The sequence below is a fragment of the Numenius arquata genome, chromosome Z (genome assembly GCF_964106895.1).
Source record: "Numenius arquata chromosome Z, bNumArq3.hap1.1, whole genome shotgun sequence".
In the NCBI taxonomy this organism is placed as follows: Eukaryota; Metazoa; Chordata; class Aves; order Charadriiformes; family Scolopacidae; genus Numenius; species Numenius arquata.
Window position 1 is genome coordinate 66,668,737 of NC_133616.1, and position 23,490 is coordinate 66,692,226.

At 41.9% G+C, this 23,490-nt stretch overlaps 1 protein-coding gene across 1 annotated transcript in view; it reads left to right on the forward strand.

The window, feature by feature from the left end:
- The first annotated feature begins 3,618 nt into the window (after positions 1-3,618).
- Positions 3,619-23,490, forward strand: part of ZNF608 (zinc finger protein 608) — an 86,806-nt gene continuing 66,934 nt past the window's right edge. Inside the window, exon 1 of the mRNA XM_074166131.1 lies at positions 3,619-4,509. Within this exon, the coding sequence (XP_074022232.1) occupies positions 3,619-4,509 (891 nt within the window). The remainder of the gene's footprint in view (positions 4,510-23,490) is intronic.

A 23,490-nucleotide genomic window follows, 5' to 3' on the forward strand; every position in this document is an offset into this window, starting at 1 on the left:
CCCTTTTTCTTTTTCTTTCTTTTTTTTTTTTTTTTTTGTTTTAATTTTGTTTCTAGAAAGAAAGGAGGGTTCATGGTATCTGGTGTGCTCTCGTCTTCCAAACACAATAAATCTGTTGAAGACATTAGATTTTTATTTTTTTTCCCTAAAAATAAAAAAGCGGCTGCAACAAAAACACACTCAAATGCAGTTAGAAGGAAAAGGTCAACTCGATCCAATACAGACCGTAAGTACGGTTGCGTGGTGTGTCTATAGCACTTAGAGGGGATTTTTATTTTTTTTTTCTCTGCAAAGGGGAGTGTTAAGAGTTTTGGGAGTTTAGATAAGTAGGGGCTTTTTTTTTTTTTTTTTTTCGGGGTTTTAAACAGGAAAAAAAAAGGAAAAGAAGAATCCCACAAGCAGGATGAGTGATGTGAGGGAAATAAGAGGGTGAAAGCACTGTAGCCACACAAATCATACTTGACGGGGCACTCGGGGGGCGTTAAAGCATAGTGCCTTTTTGGGGTTTTAACTAACCAAGGGGGAAAAATAAAAGTGACACCATTCCAGACAAGCCTGCAGACCTCCCCTCCCCCTTTCCCCTCGGCCCCCAGAGCCCAGCGCTCGTTAGGAGCAGCGACGGCGGGGGGGGGAGGGCACGGACCCATCCCGGCGGCACGGCCGCCACTGCTCCCCTCACACCAGGAACACCGGGCTGGAGCCGGGGGGGGGCGGGCGGGGGTCGCCGGTCGGCCCCGAGGTAACGGCGGGTTCCTGAAGTGCTTCGCCGCCGCCACCCCCCCTGGCTGCAGGGACGACCCCCCCCCCCCACCGTGCCCCCTCGGGGTGGGGGCGGGGGGGTAGCGGCTGTGAGAGCCCGCCTGTCGCGATGTGGGTGTTGGGTTTTTTTTTTTGGCGTGTTAAAGACCCGGCCGACGCTCGCTGGATGCGCTTGTCACCCATTTCTTTTTATTTTTTTTTCTTTTTTTTTTCTCTTTTTTTTTTTTTTTTTTTTTTTTTTTGTTGTCACGAGAGCCAATGGAGCCCGCCGGCCTCACGTGACGCGGGAGGCCTGAACTGTAACGGAACCGCCGCGCCTCGGGGGTTGGCGGTTGCTGGCGCGAGCGCCCCTCCTCCCCCCCCCCCTCCCCTCGTCTTCCCCCCCCCCCCGTTCCCTCCGCCCGCCACCGGCAATTCATTACGGCTTTTAGCTTCCCATCGCCGGCTAATTAAAAATACTAAGCTAAAGCTCCGGGACCGTCTGACTTGGGGAGGGGAGGGGAAGGGGGGGGGGAGTTAAGAGAGAACGGGGGAGGAGGGGGGGTAAGAAGTAGGCTGCGAGGCTTTGTCGAGACAATGAGGTGGGAGCGATCTGTCCTGAAAAAAGGGTCGTCTGCTTTATCTCCTCGGACTCTAATTACTGAATTGCTTACCGCATGACTGATTAGCCCAAGCTCCCGTTTGTTTTTTGTTGTTTTTTTTTTTTCATTATTATTACTTTCTTCCGAGACAGCAATTTGAAACTCTGATCTGTGTCTATGCTTTTTTTTTTCCCTTTTTTTTTTTTTTTTTTTTTTTTTACCATTTTTAAAGAGCACCGATTTGAGACGGGGGGGGGGGCGACACGATACGACACGGACGGGGGCACAGACATTCCCCCCCGCCCCCCCCCTCCGCGAAAGCTTATCCCTGGGAAAATTTACTTGGTTTGAGAGCACGCTGTCCTCCCTCCACTCCCACAAAATGTTTTGATAACCGGTTTATCAGATCAGTGATTCCCCCCCTCCCGCTCCTCCTCTTCCTCGCCCCCCCTAGTTCCTCCTCCCCCCCCCCCCCGTTTCCCCTCAAGTTACTTCAAGAAATCAGATCTGTCAGGACGGGCGAAAAAAATGCCACTTCCCAACTAACAGGCGGAATCCAGCCCAGATTTTCAGTCCTTTCTTCTTCTTTTTTTCCTTCCTCCCTTTCACTAATTTATCCCGATGTTAGCACATTCTGTCTTGTAACACCCGGGCGCCTGTAGGTTTGTTTCATGGGATCATTACTTACTGATCAGGACGGCTCCCAGGTCCGGGGCTGAAGACGGAGTGTGAAGTTGGGGAAACATTTTTTTTTTTTTTTTTTTTTTTTTTTAAATTAACTGTGATGATTATTACCTCTCGGTGCTCATTCAGGAAAAGCAAACAAAAATCTGGTCCTTGATGCTTCAGTTCTGAATGTGAAATATTACCTCCCAGCTGGTAAAGTTGTGAGGATCAGCATTTTTTTTTTTCTTACTTTTTTTTTTTTCTTTAAGCAAGGAGGAAAAAAACCTAAACAAACAAACAAAAAAAAGGACTTCTGATCCGTGTGCCAAAGTAGGGGGAGATATGTTATTGACCGATTTATACTGGCTGAGATGATACTTGCTTTCTACTTCTTGATCACTTGCTCTTTAAGTAAAATGAGGCACAGAGTTGTTGCTGAGACGAGTGGGAACAGCATTTTGATTTGCTGGTTTAATTAAAAAATGATAAAGGATTAAAGGTAAGCACTATGCCTATATATGTATAAATATTTCGACAGTCGACTGTAAAAGGGAGAGATCCCTTTAAAAATCGTTTTAACTGAGCTTTGTCAAACACACACTCATTTGCGGTCACTGAGGCCACCTTGGTGCAGATCACTTAAAGTGTATGTCTTAATCAGTTTCCTGTACAGTCAGTAATACTATATTTAACAGACCTAACAATTGTGTGATCTAGGAGTACATTAGAACTGCTTTTAGAACTGTTATATTGAGAATATTTTTTAAAGAAAGAAGACCTTTTTATTTCTTTTTTTTTTTAACCTATGAAGTTTAATATTTTCCAGTAGACATTTGTGTTTATAGGTTGTTGGTTTTTAACAGAAGCTGTACTGTGGCAAGGAAGATTAGGTTTCCCACTTCCCTTAGCGCTCCCTCCCCCCAACTCCCCCCTCCCCAAGAGATTAAGTAGAAGGGGGGTAGAAGATAATATAGGAGAGTCACAAAACTTCAAGGGTCTGGTTTAAAGCCACAAAATCCATGGAATGCAGTGAAGAGTGAATCTGTGTCCTTCCTTTTCTCCCTTTCGTGCCTAGGTGGTGGTCCAAGGGGTTAGATTACAACATGTGCTCCAACAGCTAGGCACCACTTCTAAGACTGTATTTCCTGAGCTTTGTGGATTTAAATCATGTAGTTAATTTTTTTTTCTCTCTTTTTTTTTTTTTTTTTTTATTTTTCCTCTTTTGTGGACATGACTTTTTAAGAGCAACTGTGGATGTTGATATACAACTAGATTAAAGATGCTCACTATATAAAAGCATCACGGCCACTGCCTGCGGTTTAACAAACTTAAGAAAAAAACGTGGCAACCGTGCATGATTTCACTCCCCCTGCCTTGCCCCCCTTTTATTAGTCATATTATATCCTGGTAACACCCAGACAAGAAATATTCAACTTTTTCCCCTCCTCACAGGACAAAGTGGACGTGGACTGCGGGTTGTGAACCTAGACGCACCTGGGGGAGGAAGACGAGAAGAGCTGAACTTAAGAGAGCCCAACGGAGATAAACGAATGTCCCCGCATCTCCAAAGGAAAGTTCATCGGATTTTTACTCTAGAGATCTCATCTTCAGGATGTCATTGAACACTTCCACTGCAGAAAAAGGTGTGGATCCAAACGCGGTTGACACTTATGACAGTGGCGATGATTGGGAAATTGGGGTTGGGAATTTAATAATTGATTTGGACGCCGATTTGGAGAAGGACAGACAGAAATTTGAGATGAATAATTCTACTAATACCACCAGCAGCAGCAGCAACACCGGCTCCAAGGATTGCGGGGGTCTGGCTTCCAGTGGGGCTAATGCTACCTCAGCCTTAGCTGATGGCCTAAAATTTGCTTCTGTTCAGCCCTCTGCTCCCCAGGGGAATTCCTCTCACAAAGAGACTAGCAAATCAAAAGTGAAAAGGAGTAAAACTTCTAAGGATGCTAATAAATCTCTGCCTTCTGCTGCCTTGTATGGGATTCCTGAGATCAGCAGTGCTGGCAAGAGGCAGGAAGTCCAAGGGCGCCCTGGAGAGGCAACTGGCATGAATTCAGCACTGGGTCAAAGCGTGAGCAGTAACCCAAACGGCAATAATAACACCACCAGCAACAACACCACCATTGCCTCTTGTGGGAAAAACAAAGAGGAGAAACCAGGTAAAGCCCCAGGCAGCAGAGGCTCCAAGCGGGATAAGGATGCGGGAAAATCCAGGAAGGACAAGCAGCATGACCTGCAGCAGGGCCACCCCAACGGCAGCGGGGGTGGCAGCAGCCAAGCTCCCCCTGGGCACCTCTATGGCTTCGGGGCCAAGGGAGGTGGTGGTGGAAGCAGCAGCCCCTTCCACTGCGCCTCCTCTGCTGTGGGGGAGGTGAGCAAAAGTACCCCGGATTCAGGGTTAATGGGGAACTCTATTTTGGTAAAGAAGGAAGAGGAGGAGGAGGAGAGCCACAGGCGAATCAAGAAATTGAAAACAGAAAAGGTAGGACAAAGCTCCTCTCCACCTCTTCTCTTCTGTGTCTCCTTGTGTCTATAATAAATGTTCCACAACTGTGTGTTTGGCTCCTGTGTCCTTCTCTCTGCTGTGTATTTGTGACGTGCATCTGTTCTTCCTCTCTCTCTTAAAAAAAGAAACCCCAGCAACCCCAAGACCTCTTCCCTAGACAGAGGACACCATGTTTTGAGTGTCTTACGATTTCCCCTCCCTGTCCTCAGACCTGGAGAATGTTTCTGTGTTCAGTCAGTTCCTTTTGATCGCACTCGCCCAGAAGGAGAAACCCTGAGATGACCCTGACTGAGCTGTCCCTGGTTTTAGCAGAGAGCAGCAGTGTTGGTACCAGCAGGATGGCACGTGTTTTCAGGCTGGAGGTCGGTGTGTTTGCCTAGGGGGGTGTTGCAGCTCAGGCTCCAGGAGCAGCAGGTCTTGTATGTGCTGACACTTCTCCACGGCACCGGCGGGCATTTGTGCCTGTTCCTCTCCCAAAGTCCAAAGGGACCCCTCTCCCTTCTCCCTTGACCCCCTGTCCGGAGTTGAGATGGTGCCTGGGGGGAAAGGGGAGGCATCGGGAGAGACCCAGGCTCCACCGTTGGGCTTCTTCATGGAGACGCAGGGTGCTTGTCGTCCTGGGTGCTCCTGCGGTACAGCAGCCCAGAGGCCCCAGAAGCTGGTGTGGAGGACAGGGAGGAAGGAGCCAGCAGCCAGGCGGTGCTTCTCGTCCTCTTGGAAGGAGGAGGCTGGGAGGAGGGGAATGCACCTTGTGCTGAGATACGCCTGTCTGCCAAAGAGCTTTTGGAAGAGAGGGGAGCAGTTTATCTCCTGTCTGGGGGAGCTTTCCTGTCTGAGCCCCGCTGGCTCCTGGATGCGAACTGCTTGCTTGTTGAATGGTTGAAATGTACGAAAGAAATCAGATGGGGGTGTGTGTTTTTTTTTTTCCTTTCTGTTACCTTACATTATGAAGGATGCTTTCTCTTAGAATACATGGCCACGACTTTGTTCATTGGGAAGGGTGGAGGGAGAGCTTGGCTTTTGTTAACTGCTGGTTGAAGGAGGTTCTGGTGTTGGCGGGAATTGTTCTGTCCATAAGGCAGCAGGAGTCTTCTGGGGGACCTGGGGGTGAGCATTGGCCCAGGATTACGAGTCCGATGACTTCTACAGGTTGTTAAACAAAGATAAGCGGGTCTGCCTGAAAAATAAAGCAAACCAACATCCCCCACAAATGAACAATTTCAGGGTGTTAGATTGTGACTTTATTGTCAGCTGTTGGTCTTAAATTACCTGCTTTTACAACTTCCCTGAGTGAATGTTCAGCAATGGGAAAACTTTCGGGTCAGTGTTAACTGTATGGTCTGCAAGTGTCTGGGAGGGCTGAAGGTCTGAGGGAAAAGTTACGTGTTTTTACAACCCGTTACCGGCTTTTTTGTATTTCGGTCATGTTGAAGCTTTTGTAATATTCAAGTCGACTGGAGGATTAGATTTGGGTGTTCATGACATCAGATATTTGTTAAAATTGGAAGATAATTTCAAGGGCTTCTGTTCAAGGCAAGGAACAAATTAAATCCCATATTGTATGTATATTATTGCTTTTAAGATAGCCTATCTACGGATGAATTTGAATGAGCCTTGTGACCTTTTCTAAATGCAGATGAGAAAAACAGATTGCTGTAATTCATGTGTATATGTTTGTGCTTTGATTTATGAAAGCTCTGTTCGCGGCGGAAAGGTGTCCTAAAATCTCACGGTCTCTTTATTAACTTAGTACAGTAGGCATTTACTTCTGTTGCCAATAGTCTTCAAATTGCAGTTCTCTAATCTGTTTTAACTATCTAGATAAATTGCCCTAATCCGGTCTTCACAATGGCTGTGGTTAAAGAGTCAGAGCCATTTGATTGGATTCAGTGGCTGCCTGGAATGTGGGAGGTACTGCCCTTTTGCAACCCCCTTAGCCTTTTAATCTCTCAGCCAAATGTTCACATTCAACAATTTTGTTTAGCTGGCAATCTGAACATTTCAGTATCTCAAAGGCTGCTGTCATGGCAACAGAGATTAGAGGGTGGTGTGGTTTCTCCCGTTTTTGTGTTCTTTTCACTCTCTAGTCACACAGGAAATTGTATGAAGAATCCATATACATGCGAGTCATCTTACGTGCAGTGTAAATTGGGTGTCGTGCAAATTCGGAGCAGACATGTAGTGATACAGAGGGGTTTCGGAGCACCTGGTACACTTTTGTGTTTGTAGCTGTTGCTCCAGGAGGAGGTTTGGAGCTTGCATTTCCAGTCACAGCCACTGATTGTGGGCACACACTGGCTGTAATAGGGGCTTCGCACATCAGAGTCGCCCAGCCTTGGCCATTGTCTGGCACAGTGCTGTTCTTGCTCGCTGCCTTAAATAACATCCCCGAGTGATTCTCTTCCCAAAGAATGTCCCCTTCTAGATAGACAATAATAGTAAAGCTCCTTGCTGACAATGGTTGCAACCCTAAGCCCAGCCTGTGGCACTATTAGTGAAATTTTAAGTGGTTTGTGTTTGTTCTGCTGGCTTTTTTCCCCATGTATTTAATAATCATTAGAAAGATTTTTTTTTTTTTTTTAATGGTTTTATATTCCTTAAGTGTCCTTGCTCTGACTGTTTATACACTGGAACATATATGCTGTACTTGCACAAAGCACCTGGTGTCTGTAGGTGAAGAAATAATTTTCAAGCCTGGATGTTAAAATAATTTTCCAGTTATCTTAACGTGAAAGACGTGTCTCGTGAATTTGGATGTTTCCTCTTTGATACACATGAGTTCATGCCTGCTGATTCAAAATCTACAGGTTTTTGTATGTGGAGTGGAATATAATATTGCATTTGTTTACTATTTGTGAAAAGCTTGGAGCAGATTCCCAGGAGTTGTAGTCACTGTTTAGCTTTCACAGCATGCTTCAGTGTCTATTTTTGGTCTATTTATTCTGTTTCCTTGCTGCAGAAAGTCATGTAAAACATGATAAATTGGATCTTATGAAGCCTAATTAAATCAATGACTGTGTTCTGCTGGCTCTTTTATGCAGAAACCGCAAGTATGTTGTAAAAGTCGCCACTCCCCTAATATGTGGATAAAGTCAAAGTATGCAGTAATTCTAAGATGTTTGAGCTATATTCGTGCAGCCCATTTTGCGGTTAAGCCACCAGTGACATGTCTGAATAAGTAGCTTTGACAGGTAGGCTAACCACTCCTAAGATTTTTGGTGTTAAAACCTGTCTCCGTTTTCCATTTCTCATCCATACTGTTTTTAGCACAGTTACTGACTGTTTGTCAGCATGAACTCTTCATCTGTTTCAGCAAAGCTTTTTGTATTTTTCACAGCTGTTTCACTGAAAAGTGTTCAGAGTATCTACAATAATTTGCTTTGTGTGTATTGCAGGGAGATTTTGGTATTCAACAGTCAAAATGTACTCTGAGATATGGGAAAATTGTATTTGGCATGTGAAAATCAGTATGCTTACGTGAAAATAATATAGAAGATACAAAGCTATAATCAGAGGTGTCTAGTTGCAGTTTTTAAATGAATCAGCCTAGTGCTACTCCAGGACTGAATTTTTCTGTGGTGTTAGCTTATTGCTTCTCATTAAGACTGCATTTCACATCTGAAAGTTGTCTTCAGCAAATTAATGTGTTGGCTGCTATTGTTTATTTTATCTTTACTTTTTTTTTTTTTTTTAAAGCGAGATTGAGGGTGTTTTACACTCCGTCAGAAAACTCTGTGTGCATTTTACCTATTGATGTAAATCATGTACATGCTTTGATTAATGATGTTATGGAGAGATGCTTTTCATGTACTTCTCTTGCCGGCCTTGGGTGTAGTTTATTCACTGTGAAATAAAAGGGCAGGGAGGTCACTTGCTGTAATTAAAGAACAAAGTCTATTGTTGTTTGACAGCAAACTGTTTTGAAAGCTACATAAGGGATTTAGCTGTTAAAAACATTGATAACTATGGGTGTCTAACAATAAGCACAGCTCAAGGTTTTTAAAGTTCTGTAGTGCTGTCTAGTAGTGTGACGGTGCTTTTTGAGCTGGGTGAAGAGGTGTTGCCCTTTGGCCGAGGAAAGCTTTCCGTGTGAACCTGCTGACCTCTGCCAATATGTATGGCCAGATCTGCTGTTGAATTCCTGTGCAAAGTAAGACTGAGCGTAGCACAATGGGGGCTGGTCTAGAACATTTATAAAATAAAGTAAGGGGAGCTGATAACCTTACTCGGAACTACTGGAAAAATATTTCAGTTTGGGCATTGGTAATTTTACAATTTTAATAACTTCATAAATACCCAGTAAAAAGGAAAGGATTGATTGTCCAGATGTCATGAGGTTAACCATGTTCTCCATGTTAAAGGGCTTTCCTGCAAGACTGTTTTAATTATAGCTATATAAAGACTTGTTTTTCTAAAGTAGCATTTTATAGTCCAATAAATGAAATGTATGTTAAAAGTGCTAAGCAAAATCTCCTGTAACCATAGAGGTGTTCAATAACCAGATTCAAGTACATGGAAAGTACCATCTGTTCCTAGTTTTCAGCATAAAACCAGGAATTGAATAGCTGAGATTTGCTCATATTTTTTCGACTCTCTTTCTTTTTTTATTATTATTGTCATTATTTTAAAAAGTTCACCTGGCACTTTATAGAAGCTTTCTGAAATGCAATAATACAGGAGAGACTGTGAAAACACATGTTCGTACATACAGTTAACCAGTTCCACTTTCATTTAAAGAGATTTCCAGAAGCTCAGTCATTGAAGAATTTATAATAGTGAATCACCTCCTGCAGGCAAACACAATAAGGGTCAGTTCTTCAAAGGTCTTACTATTTAGGTAGAACCTGAATTATTCTGTCAATTTTTCCCGACTAGGTAAAAGGAAAGGGGGAAAAAAAAATGCCTCTCAAAGGATAACTTTAGCAAGGTCTTATCAGTCACCTAATTGTACATGATAAAACCACTGACTAAAATTTTCCATTCAGAGACTTTCCTGCTCTTCAGAGAAATGTTCTAGAATCGTTGATAGGGGGAAAATTACTCTTTTAAAGATATCTTAAGTTCTGCACTGTTAGGCAATGAGATTCTTGGCTGCAGCCTACCAGCCCTGGATAAAACGCCATCCGGCCTTTGTTTGAGGTCTTTTACTGAAGCTAATGACTGGTCTTGTGCCGCCCTGAGATAAATGACATTATCTCTGAGTGGTCTGACAGGAAACAGACATGTTAATGGTGAAGCTGCGGGGAGGATCTGCTGCAGCTCTGACAAAAGAGTAAAGCTTGGACCCCTGGTTGTGATCATTAACACATAATGCATTCCAGCTTCTCCTACCAGGCCCTTGATAATTGGAAAGCTATTTTATCGACAACAACGTAAATCATAAATCTGAAACGTGCAGTTTTCCTTGCATACTAAAACTCCTGATACTTTTTTGGGGTTTTTTTTTGTAAGAAATGAATGATCTAGCAAAAGTTTGGTGTCATCCGTAGGCTCCGTCCTACTGCTGTTTGTGGGACATTCTATGGCCTGCCCTCTGTTAATTGGACACATCCTTTGCAAGTTGAATGCAGGTTCCCCTTTATTTGCTCTGTGTTATCCATGCGATTTGCATTTGTAAAAGTAGGCTAAATGCTGTTCCTTCAGTGAAAGCAGGCCTTGTCCTGTGCTTGTTTTGTAAAACAGGTGTATTCACAAAACCCCAACAATCCACAAGAGTGAAAAAAAACCTGTCCCCTTAGATAAAAGGCTGTTGAGAGTAGGTGCAGGGTGGAACATCGCAGTACCCGTTATAAATTGAAAATCTGACATTGTACAAGGCTACACTGATCTGCCTCTGTTTCTCACTTATGATGCTGTGTTGCACATGTCTAAAATCTCACCAGCATGTTCTGTACCTGCTGGCCTGAGGGATGGCAGTCCCAGTGCCTTGTGTGTACTTTTTAAATTTGCTATGGTCTCCATGGTCGTGGAGACCACTGGATCTCAGAACAGTTGTGTATGCCCTGCTGTCTACCTCAGGACTGTTCCAGCTGACAGCTAGAATGCATGCATCCACTTGTTAAAATCCATTGGACAGGTAGGGGAGCGGGTGTCTGAGGTGTCCCTGAAAAGGTGTCAGTGAGAGGTTAATAATGAGCATGAGATTATATCCCAGTACCCTTTTCTCCCCTCCGAAGCCACTAAGATTACGCATGTGTCTCAGTACCACACATGGGATTAAAGGTCAACAAACGTAGTCTGTGAAACAGTAGATGAGAAGACTTGGCTGAAGAGAGTGAAGAGAGGGTATAAAGAAATGGAGGACATAGGCCAAATATGCTTAGAATTAGAATTTCCTTCAAAATACCCTGTGTGTCAGCAGTATTTTGACAGTGTATGCATCCTTGACCCTAGATCCATGCCTTGGATGCAATGTTCTTTTTGAAGCATTCTTTTTACTTATGTTGAGTAAAAGAGTAAAAAAAATCAGTCTTTATCCACATCTTACATGGTGTTATTGGTACATGTGGTATCGAGCACATTTTGTGAGCATCATCAGAAATATGGTCTTAGAAATCCTAACATTTCTATTAGAAACACCATCTTTACTTCTATTTTGGTTTTCCATCACCACCCTTGAAAAAAGGTTAGATTACTTCCGTAGCTACTTAGGCAGCTCTATGTAGTTACCACATGTTCTGTATTTCTCAGATATAGTACTCACTCACTGAATGGCATGTCAGCTACATGTTCCAGATTTGTTCCATGGGTTATATAATTGGGATTGCTGAATATAACCCAAGTTTTAGAGTCTGCCTTGCTCTGAGCTGAGCTGTTTTGTACAGATGATCCAACAACAAGGTTATTCTTTATGTAATATGCTTAGCACTGTACCAGCTTTATATTGTACTTACATAATGTTCTAATGTACATGGTGATATGTCACTGCATTTCCTGGAAGGCTGGAGAGATTAACTAACTTCTTAATTGTTCTCTATTTCTTACAACAAAAATATGTCCTTCCCCGAGTCCTCAGATAGGGTCACACCTGTGGATCTGTGGATGCAGTGACTTCAGTTGAAGGGCTGGACATAGTTTTGCTAAAAACTTGTGTTTGTTCTGGAGTGTTTACGTGTCAAGGAGTTATTTTTGTTTCTTAATAATAATCGCAGAAAATATATTGATCTTTTTAAAAAGTTTTGGTCTGTCATAACATCCCCTGTTAGGTGAAAGACAGCAAAATGGTGTTTAATGAAAAATTTCTGATAATGACATAATTAGAAAAAGTAAATAGCTTTTTAAAATTTAGAAAAGTTTTTTTATATTTATCTTCTTTTTTTCTTTTCAATTTGATGAACTTTTATTCTTTTTTCCCTTTTTGCATCAGTGTTTCTGCCCAATGGAGCCCTTCTGTGGTAGCAGCATTTTGTCAAAGTGAATAATAGTATAAGATACCATTTTTTAATTTGCTTAAAAATATGTTTGAAATGAGGTAATTTTAATAAAGATAATTACCAGTTTTCATAGCAGGACTTGAGGGGTTTTCTTAAAATGAGATTTTAAATCACAAGATTTCTCTTTTTTATTCTGATTACATTCTTGAATTAAAACCACAATGTACTGCAGGCTATGAGTAGCCATTCGGGCAAATATGAAGATCAGAGTATGACTTTTGGTTGTGCTGTAGCCAGCGTTTCAGTAAGCACTCTCTATTGCATTCTCTTTTAATTCTGACTAAATGGTCTTGGCAATGGGAACAAAGCCTTTACATTTGAATGAAAGGTTGTAAAACTATTCAGAGTGACTTGACTGACAAGTGAATTCTTTATAGTTTCCCCCCTTCCTTTTTGGAAGAAGCTGAGAGAAAATTCAAGGGGGTGGGAATAGGTAGTTGATACCCCTGGCATGATGCCCCTGATGCCCCTGGTTGCATGTACATGTACACATACATAATATATATGCTTATATATAAGATTACTTGATTAAACAAGAGAATGAGTAGGATAAGTTGCATGCAATGAGATAGGACTGATGACCGTATGTATAGGTTTTCCAACTCTAGGGTAGCTATGATGTTGATTAAATTTTCTGAAATATTAATCCAACACTGCAAGTAAGAAAGCTGCATTTTAGTGATAAAAGTTTGTAACATCTGCTTTTCCTATAAATTGGCAAATACTGCTAAGTCTCAAAGCAAAGGGATCAACTCTTCTAGCATCTACCTGTAACAACCACTGAGGCTATTCAGATCAAAGCCATTGGGAATGAAACGTGAGACTCTTTGTTTCAATAATTTGGAAGTGAAGATGTGCTATGTTGAATTGTATGTCCTTTATGATAAATCTTCCTCAACCATTTTGATTACTGATCTTCACAAGTCATAGAATCAGGTTGGAAAAGTCTTTTAGGATCATTGAGTCCAACCATTCAGAAAAAATAAATACGGAACTTTTGGTTCCCTTACCTTCTCCCATCTTCTCCCAGTTTTTGAGTCTTCCTAGCCTAAATGTTATTCCTGGGCACCAGCTTGGCTGAGGTGTTCTGTCCCCTGAGAATCTCCACCAAATAATCACAGAATCACAGAATCACCTAGGTTGGAAGGGACCCTTTAAGATCTTCTAGTCCAACCAATGAAAAAAAAAAAACAAACCAAAAAAACCCAAAACCACACACACACAACACACCACACACAACCCACACACACACCACCACACCACCCAACACTAATCCATATCCCCAAGCACCATGTCAACTCCTCTCTTGAATACCTCCAGGGATGGTGCCTCAACCATCTCCCTGGGCAGCCCATTCCAATGCTTGATAACCCTTTCAGTAAAGAAATATTTCCTAATATCTAACCTGAACTTCCCCTGGCGTAACTTGAGGCCATTACCCCTTGTCCTGTCATCCGTAACTTGGGAGAAGAGACCGACCCCCGCCTCTCTACAGCCTCCTTTCAGGTAGTTGTAGAGAGCGATAAGGTCTCCCCTCAGTCTCCTCTTCCCCAGACTGAACAACCCCAGCTCCCTCAGCCTCTCCTCATAACACTTGTGCTCCAGACCCCTCACCAGCTTCGTTGCCCTTCTCTGGACTCGCTCCAGCACCTCAATGTCTTTCCTGTGGTAGGGGGCCCAAAACTGGACACAGTACTCGAGGTGGGGTCTCACCAGTGCCGAGTACAGGGGGACGATCACCTCTCGGGTCCTACTCACCACACTGTTCTTGATACAGGCCAGGATGCTGTTGGCCTTTTTGGCCACCTGGGCACACTGCTGGCTCATGTTCAGCCGACAGTCGACCAACACCCCCAGGTCCTTTTCTGCCAGGCAGCTCTCCAGCCACTCTGCCCCAAGCCTGTAGCGCTGCCTGGGGTTGTTGTGACCCAAGTGCAGGACCCGGCACTTGGCCTTATTGAACCTCATTCCGTTGGTCTCAGCCCATCCAGCCAGCCTGTCTAGATCCCTCTGCAAAGCCTCTCTACCCTCCAGCAGATCAACACTCCCACCCAACTTGGTGCCGTCTGCAAATTTGCTGAGGGTGCATTCGATCCCCTCGTCCAGATCATTGATAAAGATGTTGAAGAGAACCGGCCCCAGTACCGAGCCCTCTGGGACACCACTCGTGACCGGTCGCCAACTGGACTTCACTCCATTCACCACCACTCTCTGGGCCCGGCCCTCCAGCCAGTTTTTAACCCAGCAGAGAGTATAGCCATCTAAGCCATCAGCATCCAGTTTCTCCAGGAGAATACTGTGGGACACTGTATCAAAGGCCTTGCTAAAGTCTAGGTAAATAACATCCACAGCCTTTCCTTCATCCACCAAGCGAGTCACTTTGTCATAGAAGGAGATCAGGTTTGTCAAGCAGGACCTGCCCCTCATGAACCCGTGCTGGCTGGGCCTGATCACCTGGGCATCCTTCATGTGTTGCATAATGGCACTCAGGATGACCTGTTCCATCACCTTCCCAGGCACCGAGGTCAGACTGACAGGCCTGTAGTTCCCTGGATCATCCTTCCGACCCTTCTTGTGGATGGGCGTCACATTTCCTAGGCGCCAGTCGGCTGGGACCTCCCCAGTTTGCCACGACTGTTGGTAGATGATGGAAAGTGGCTCTGCAAGCACTTCTGCCAGCTCCCTCAGAACCCTCGGGTGAATCCCATCTGGGCCCATAGACTTGTTTATGTCGAGGTTATGGAACAAGTCCCTCACCATCTCCTTTAGAATTACGGGGGCTTCATCCTGCTCCCCGCCCCTAACTGCTAGCTCAGGGGTCTGGGTCCTCGGGGGACACCCTACTCCACTGCTAAAGACTGAGGCAAAGAAGGCATTCAGTACCTCAGCCTTCTCCTCATCCTTTGTCACTATGTTACCTCCCATATCCAGGAGAGAGTGGAGGTTCTCCCGAGTCCTCCTCTTGCTATTAATATATTTATAGAAATTCTTTTTATTGTTTTTAACATCCAGGGCCAGGTTAAGTTCTAGATGAGCTTTGGCTTTTCTAATCTTTTCCCTGCATAACTTTACTACACCTTTGTAATCTTCCCAAGTAGCCTGTCCTTTTTTCCAAAGGACATAAACTTTCCTTTTTTCCCTGAGCTGTGACCTTATCTCTTTGTTCAGCCAGGCCGGTCTCTTCCCTCAACAGCTCGCTTTTCTGCGTTCAGGGACGGCCTGCTCCTGTGCTTTTAAGACTTCCTCCTTGAAAAATGTCCAGCCTTCCTGGACTCCTTTGCCCTTCAGGGCTGCCTCCCAAGGGACTCTGTCAAGCAGACTCTTGAAAAGACCAAAGTCTGCCCTCCGGAAGTCCATGATGGCAGTCCTGCTGGCTCCCCTTCTCGCTTCCCTAAGAATCAGAAACTCTATCATTTCATGATCACTGTACCCCAGATGGCCTCCAACCGTTACATCCCCCACAAGTTCCTCTCTGTTTACAAACAGCAGATCTAGTAGTGCTCCTTCCCTAGTTGGCTCACTAACCAGCTGTGTCAGGAAGTTATCCCCGACACACTCCAGGAATCTGCTAGACTGTTCCCTCTCAGCTGTATGGAGTGCCCACCTGATATCTGGTAGGTTGAAGTCACCCACCAGGACAAGTGCAAGTGATCTCGAGACCCCTGCTAGCTGCTTATAGAACATTTCATCAACCTCTGCATCCTGGTTGAGTGGTCTGTAATAGACTCCCACCACAATATCAGCCTTGCTGGTCCTCCCCTTGATTCATACCCACAGGCACTCAACTCTACTATTACCCTCATTTATCTCCACACATTCATATTCTTCCTTAACATACAGGGCCACTTCTCCTCCTCTCCTTCCTTGCCTGTCCCTTCTGAAGAGCTTGTAGCCATCCATTGCAGCACTCCAGTCATTCGATTCATCCCACCACATTTCCGTGATGGCAACTACATCATAGCTTTCATGCTGCACAATGGCTTCCAGCTCCTCCTGTTTGTTGCCCATACTACGTGCATTTGTGTAAATGCACTTTAGCTGGGCTAGTTTTCTTGCCACTTTTATGGGGCATATAAATAGTGTAAGAAAAACATCCTCATGGGGATGTTTGAAGCATATGCCAATAGTGGCACCTGAATGGAGCTTTTGCAGTCAAAAGAGCAAACTAAAACCTATTGATTGTGGTTACTTGGTGTTTTCAAAACACTGGCATTCTAGTTGTTGAATTGTCTTGTCATGTTAACTAAGAAGCAGATGGCATTATGCCACAGAAGTGTATTTTCACTTGAAGGAACTTTAGAGGTTTTGATGTGTTTTCTTTTCCTCTTATTTCCCTGATGGCTTCTTTTTATTGAAGAGTAACATGAGGAGACCTGGTAGCAATTTTATTGCTTTCCCATAACAGTTTGAAATAATAGCTTGGTCTTTGGTTGCCCGTCAAGTTTCTACCAGTCAGCTTGATTCTGTTTTTTATCATGTGGCAGTGGAATATAAAAAGTATATGTTTGTAGTTTACCCACAGAAACTGGCTCTTGTTTTTCGTGCTTCAATTAGCAACAGAAGACTAAGCTTCAATTGGTCACACTTTTATAAACTACTAGAGCTCGCTTTCTTCATTCTGATAAAAGAAAACGCCAAGTTTGGGATCAGTATCCCAGGAAATTTTGAGGCACATCTGGCCTCTTTAACTGTGTGCACTAGACAGTTTGATTTTGCACACATTTAGTCATTTGCATTAGCCATTGAATTACTTCAGGGATTTTGTTAAGTCCACCACCAACCCCGCCCCCTCCCCCCCCCCCCCCAACATAAATTCACAGTACTCAAATGCCACCTTTATTGATGAATTTCAGAGATGCTGTGCTGGACTATGGTAGAAATATGTCTGTTGCAGGAGCGGTACCATAGGAGTCTGTTACATCCGCGTAGCTTTTACAGTTTTCACTGCTTCCCTCAACCAGTAAGAAGAGCGAAAAGCAACTTGTAATCTCCTTTCTCATAGCGCATACGGCCAGACCAAATTATTTTTGGATTTCCTGTCACCTCCTTGGCTGATTCTGTGGATGGCTTATGTTTAAAGCAACAATAATGTTTGAATTGGAAGGGTTTGGTCTTTGGGTTCTCATTCTCCATGGAGAACTGTTTATTTGTGTGTGGTTCGCCACACTACATGGATAGTACTATCAAATCTGTGCTTTATTATAGGCTTATAGCAGCGGAGTAATGGCAGTAGTTGCATGTTTTGGGGTTTCATGTTCTTGCCTATTCTTCCTTTTTGAAGGAGGGAAATGAAACTAGATCTGTATCTCTGCAATAAAAGGTAATAGTTAGAAGCAAATACAATTAGAAATGGACCTCATTAGTCAGATGAACTTTGTTTTGCTGCTAGGAGTTTTAAGTCTGATTTAGTAAATGTCCAGGGAGTTGTTTAGTTAGCTTACACTGACAATAAGGATCTAATATTGCAGTATTTCTGGATGTATTGAACATACTTGACATAAAGTTTTACTGGTTAATTTTTGCCCTGGGTTTAACGTTAGGCAGTGTATATTGAATTGCACCAGACTTGTGGAATTTGAAGGAAAAATACTGCTGTGGTTTGAGAACAATGAAGGTGGTTGTTCCACACCCAGTGTTACTGAAAAACTAAATTCATATTGTTATCCACCTCAGCCAGTAGTAAGGTGCAGTGTCATGTAGTAGTGTTACTAGTTGCTGTTTAAGGACAGGATTGTATAAGTGTATGTATCTATGTTATCAATATATATACACTCATATATATGTGGGAAGTATATATGTGTGTTTATATACATATACATATACACCAAAAGAGCTGCTACTGTTTTATAAATAGAGCAACTGAGTTTTGGCTAGTAGTTTATATTTACATTTCATGTCAAGGTCCTTTAACAGTCTTTCCGGTGATGCTGCACCAGATGCCAAACATTGAAGAAGAAAGCTAGCAGCTGTTTCCATTACAGCATTGGTACATTAGCCTCTGCACTTTATTTTCATTTTTATATTCCCCTCCAACCTTTCCTAATCACCCACTGAAAAGGATTTTTCCCTCCTGCCTCCAATTTATCTGTCTGCAGGGTTCTGTGTCTTTCCTAGCTTTAAAAATACAAAGTCTGTGTGGGTTTTTTTTTTTCCCTCTTAAGAGCTTAATGCTTTGACTCTTGCTCACAGTGAGCAAGGGCTTACAGCCCTTTCTCAACTCAAGTAAGTAGTTCATTGCATTATGTCTGTGTAAGCCCCTGCTTGAGATGAGTCCAGGTTACAAAACAGGGCCCAGTATGACCAATTTGATTATCCCGGTAACAACTTGAGCCGCTGTATGATTTATATTTTTTTGCACACCGCCTGAATAGTGTTTTGTTCATTCTTACTCTTTCCTTCACGATCTCTCTGAAAATAATAGGTTCATGGCTGTATGCTGTTATTGCTGAGATATGACTGAAAACTGCATGCAGTACAGTGAAGCACATTCATTTTCATCTAGTACCCGTTTATTGCCTTGAGCACTGTAAATCTGTCAGCTCTTCACGATGCTTTCACCTCTTTCTTCATTTGCTCCAGCTTCTAGTTTGACAATGTTCCCCTGAGGCAGAATTCTAATCTGCTTCCAATTAGTTGCAAAATGTGACTCAAATTTCCACATTATGGCTGCTGTTTTACTTGCACGCACACATCTAGAAACAAATTAATGCTCTTGAATATTTATTTTTGAGCCTTCAGATTTACTCTGGGAGGAAAGGTTGCCAACTATTTTCAGACTACTTCCAAGATTTACATTTTTCATCAAACTGAAATATTTATTATAGGTTTAAAATGCCTCTTACTGCTTAATTTTTACAAAACCTTTTCAGCTGGTTGGTGATTATTGAAAATATATTGTGCATGGATAAATTTGAAAAAGGAACAATAGATATAATTAAGGTTCAAATTTGGTTGTGATAACTTGCCACTTCAGGATATAAGACATTTATTTTCTGCAGGGCTAGCACAACAGTTATTATTTTTTAACCTTTAAGTAATTTTTCAGGACAAATATACTTACCTGCCACCTGTCTGCCTGCCACATATTATTTGCAGCTCCGGAAGCTGTCATTTGGCTGGGAGTAGGGAGACAGAGATTCATTTAGTCTTTGCTGAGTCTTAATAGGTACAGCTAATTAAGATCTGTGTGTGTCCTTTCGTATGTGTCTGTACTTGTGTGTGCATGCATGCATGTACATGAGTACATGGGTGTACCTTTAAAATATTTTCTATAAATTGAGTTTTTGGGATTCTTCTGTAGTGTTCATATTCCTGTGAGCAGTTGCAGCAGGAATATGGTCTTTACTGTTGTATTCATTGGGAAAGAAGTGAAATTTTAAGTGGAAAGTGTGGAAATCTAGACTAAAACTCTCTGGAGAGGACTGGAATCTAAACCCAAGTGGGAGTCTGAACTTGAGTCCTTGTTCAGAGGAAACTGGCATCAGAGGCTCTGTTACAATTCTGCTTTATTGCACGTCCACCTCAATGCCTTATGTCTGTAGTTGCTTATATGGAGAAACATGGTGTATTTAATTCAAATATACCAGTAGCTAAATTTATAGGTGCAAATCTTTAGTGGAGCTTAGCACTCTGCAGCTTGGCAGATTGATGTCAGCAGCCGTAATAGACTTTAAATAGGCTTGCAGAATTTCATTGAAAGTATATTGCTGAAGTTGATATTGCTAAGTACCTGTCATTTCTAAATGAGATTAACAGCTGTAAATTTAGCTTTTCATTTACAGTAATTCACTTATTTATAGACACATTTGAAAAAATATTTTATTGTCTTTATCATCCCATATTGAGGTGGTGGCCTGCCTAACCCCATGTTGTATGTATAAACACCTGAATGAAGGTGAACACGTACATGCTGTGTTTTGGTTCATAGTCCCTGAGAATCTGTTTTCCACCAAGAACGAAAATGTAAAAAGAGAGATAAAGGAAAATGACCTTGATGTTATTTTGTTTTCTCTTGGGTCATGAGTGACTCTCTTAACTGCAGAGATGAGAAACCTAACATGTTATTTATTTCTCTAAAGGTTTCGCTTACTCTAATAGACTACTGTGATTCACAACATCGTTTTATAAGGAAACAATATTTGCAAACATTGTGAAATGCTGCAGCAGCATGACTTTTTTTTTTTTCCTTTTTCCTCCTACAACATCAAAGTCTTTGGGGTTCAGCTCTGTAGCCACGGTGAATTGCAGTTCCTGTGATTGTCAGTTGTTGAGAAAAAAGTACACAGACAATTAAAATTGGAGTGAAATGCATGTGTTTGTAGCTTACAATAACTGACTTAAAGACATCCAGAGTGTTTAACCAGCCCAGCACATAAAAAGACACCCCCACACATCCACACGTATGTGTACACACACACAACCACACATTATTAATTTTTCAGGCAAAAGCCGCAGTGCTTGAGAGAAGCATTAAATGCTTTTGTTGATAGCTTATAGTTTTATAAACTCCAAATGAGCTTATTGCCTTTTAACCAGCACTAAATAATAGAACCTGTGAGCCTCCACGTTGGACAGCAGCCAAGCGGCCAAAGAAAGAAAGAAGGGGAAAAAAAAAAAAGAACTGAATGGTTTAATTGTAGAGCAAATCATTTGTTTACAGATTAAGACCTATTTGGTAGCCAAATCCTATGGACAAGGAGGTGAAAGAATGAGGCACTAAGGTACAGGAAATGAGCTTTATATTTTGTGACTAAGTCCTGCTATTTTTGCCTCCTCCTAAAGCAGAGGAGGCAAGGAAAAAATGAATTGTTTAACAGCAAAGACTGCTGAGCAAAGTGCACATATTAAGTAGGAACAAAAGGGTGGGAGAAGGGAAGTGTTGGTGCGCTTTACAGGCTGACAGGAACCTGACAACTGGAGCTGCTTCCAGCGAAGGGGCACCAGTCGGTGCAAGAAGAGCTGCCGTATTTTGTTTTCCGTCTGAATGGGGTGGGGGAGAAATGCCTCTGTTAATGTGAGCAAACATAATACATTTTCTTGAACCTCTCTCCCTGAAATGCAGTTTGGCTTGCTCACAAGACCTTTTTTCCCCTCTTTTTTTTCTCCTCTCTCTTTTTCTCCTCTTTCCTTTTTAAGAGCAAGGTTTTTAAATGGGCCTTTGTTTCAGTATCGTAATTAATTAGTTGGCAGTTCAAATGGTTAAGAAGTACTTGTGGTTCCTGCTTTATTGTTGTACAACATTTTTTTAAAGACCCACTTACTGGTGGCCTGTAAATTTGAAGATATCATTTTCATGAGTCATTGGTTTAAAGATCAAAGTCAAGAAAGCATTATAGCAGAAGTGGAGTAACCTCTACAGTAAAGGGTGTTGAAGCTTCTTCATTTGAACCTCCTCTGTTTCAGTAATTTATACGCTTCAAAACTTTTACCTTTTGAGTTCAATTTTCTCTAACTACTTTACTGTAATTTCACCACCATAACCACTGTGAAAAAGAATTTACCAAGTCTGAGTAGGGGAAATGTATATTAAGGGAAAAAAAACATCATGGAAAAGAAAACATTTTATTTTTACAGGACATCCCTGCTGCCAGTAACTTGGTAGGCAAAACCTCCTTGGAAAATATGTCATGATTGCTTGTGTGAAAATTGGTTTTGATGTGATCAGATTATGAACCTTCTGAAGAATATGTTTAGCCTATGTAAAACTGGCTATAAATATTCCATTTATTGTCTTCAGTGGCCCTAGGAACTTTGCATGAGAGAGGGAGCAGGCATAGCTGAGTTTGGCAAGTTGTGTCTGGTCATCTGAAGTCATTACAAAACATGTTTTTAGTTTGATTCCCTTTAAATTATAATAAAATAGAAATTGAGTTTTTTTATCCCTTTGGCTAGTGGCAAGTTGATGTAAAGAAAAATCAAAAGATGCAGGAAAAAAAGAACTTGTCAGTTGTTCATGTTTGAAATCCAGAGGAATAGGAAAGTTTTTAGTGTACATTATATTGTATAGTTTCCGTAAGGGCATAGGAAAAAAGTTAATGAGCCACAGGTGTGTCCATTTTAAGTGCTTAGCAATGCTATGTGTTGTTTCTTTTCATATTGCTTGACTGAAATTTACTGACTGTATATAAGATGCTACTCTGCTTACGTATAAACAAACATAAAGAGCATTCCCAGTAGCTTGTGCTATTAAAAATATTACACTCTCCAACTGAAGGCTAATAAGCAATAACCCTAACAACAGTATTCTTCTTAGTAGAGTATTTTTTTCTTTGTATTTAGTTTCTGCTGTATTTCCTTATCCAGAGGATGAGAGATAGTACATGGTGAAGTGCATGTTGCTGCATTCCCACAGAACAGGCCGCTTGGCCCATTGCAGTGAGAGGCAGAATCTGGTTGCTTTGGAATGGTAGCAACATGAGCGCTAACATCTCTGCAATGAGAAAGCTGCCGTGAAAGTTATGTAAGAATTGGGTCTCTTATGTGCAGTCTAATCGTATGCATATTGGTATATGTTTATGTCCCTTCGTTTTCTCCCTAAGCAGTGAAATGTCTATTTCCGTTGGAACATTAAACTAGCCTGTTATCTGATATCTATTTGGTAAAATGAGCATTGACATCATATTTTAAGTGATTGAAAGCAGTGTTCTAAGTGACCCTTAAAGAACTTTATGTTCTGGTATTATGATTTTGTTCATATTGTACTTTAGAACTTGTATAATGTGACTGGCAGAGCTACAAAACCAGTCTGTAATAGGAAATTTACAATAGGAGATTTTAAGGCATTTCCTCCGCATGGTAATATTCTTTTGCATCTGCTTACAAGTATATCATTTTATTCCTGTTACTGCTTCTAACAGATACCTGAGTGGTCACACTGCAGTTTAAAAATGATAGCACTGGAGTAACAGGTGAAGTTTAATAAGTTATCAAGACAAAAGCCTTCATTTTTTTGCGGGTATGTGAGGCTTACCTATCAGTAGACAAATTCACTCCAGGCTAAGTCTTCCATTTTTGATCAATGTAGTGAAGTATGTAATAGAAAGTTAAGGGTTTTCTTTATCAGTAGTACCATATCCAAATGCTTGATAGACAATGGATTTCTCTGTCTCTTCAATAGAGTAAACCACAGTAATTAAGCAATGTTGCGCTGAATGTGGGTCTCGGTAAATTCAAAAGGAAATTTGTGTTCTAAATCAACAATTTAAGACCAAGAAATTATTTAATCTTAGGATTTGGGAAAATTTGATAGAGTCTTAGTTTGAGTTTTGTTGTTGTACTGGAAGCCAAGGAGCTGGTAAAATTCCGAGGAAGAGGAAGTTGCTGACATGATTTTAACTCATTAAGATAAAAATAGCTCTTGATGATATTTATGGTGGCATAAGAGCTCCTCTTTCTTATAAATATGTTTATCAACTTTTAATTCTTTTAAGAAAAGCCATGCAAATATAGTATTACTTTCAGAAGTGAGGGGTGGTGGTGAGTGGTTTAACCCCTATTACCAAATTTTACCAAATCTTCAGTATCT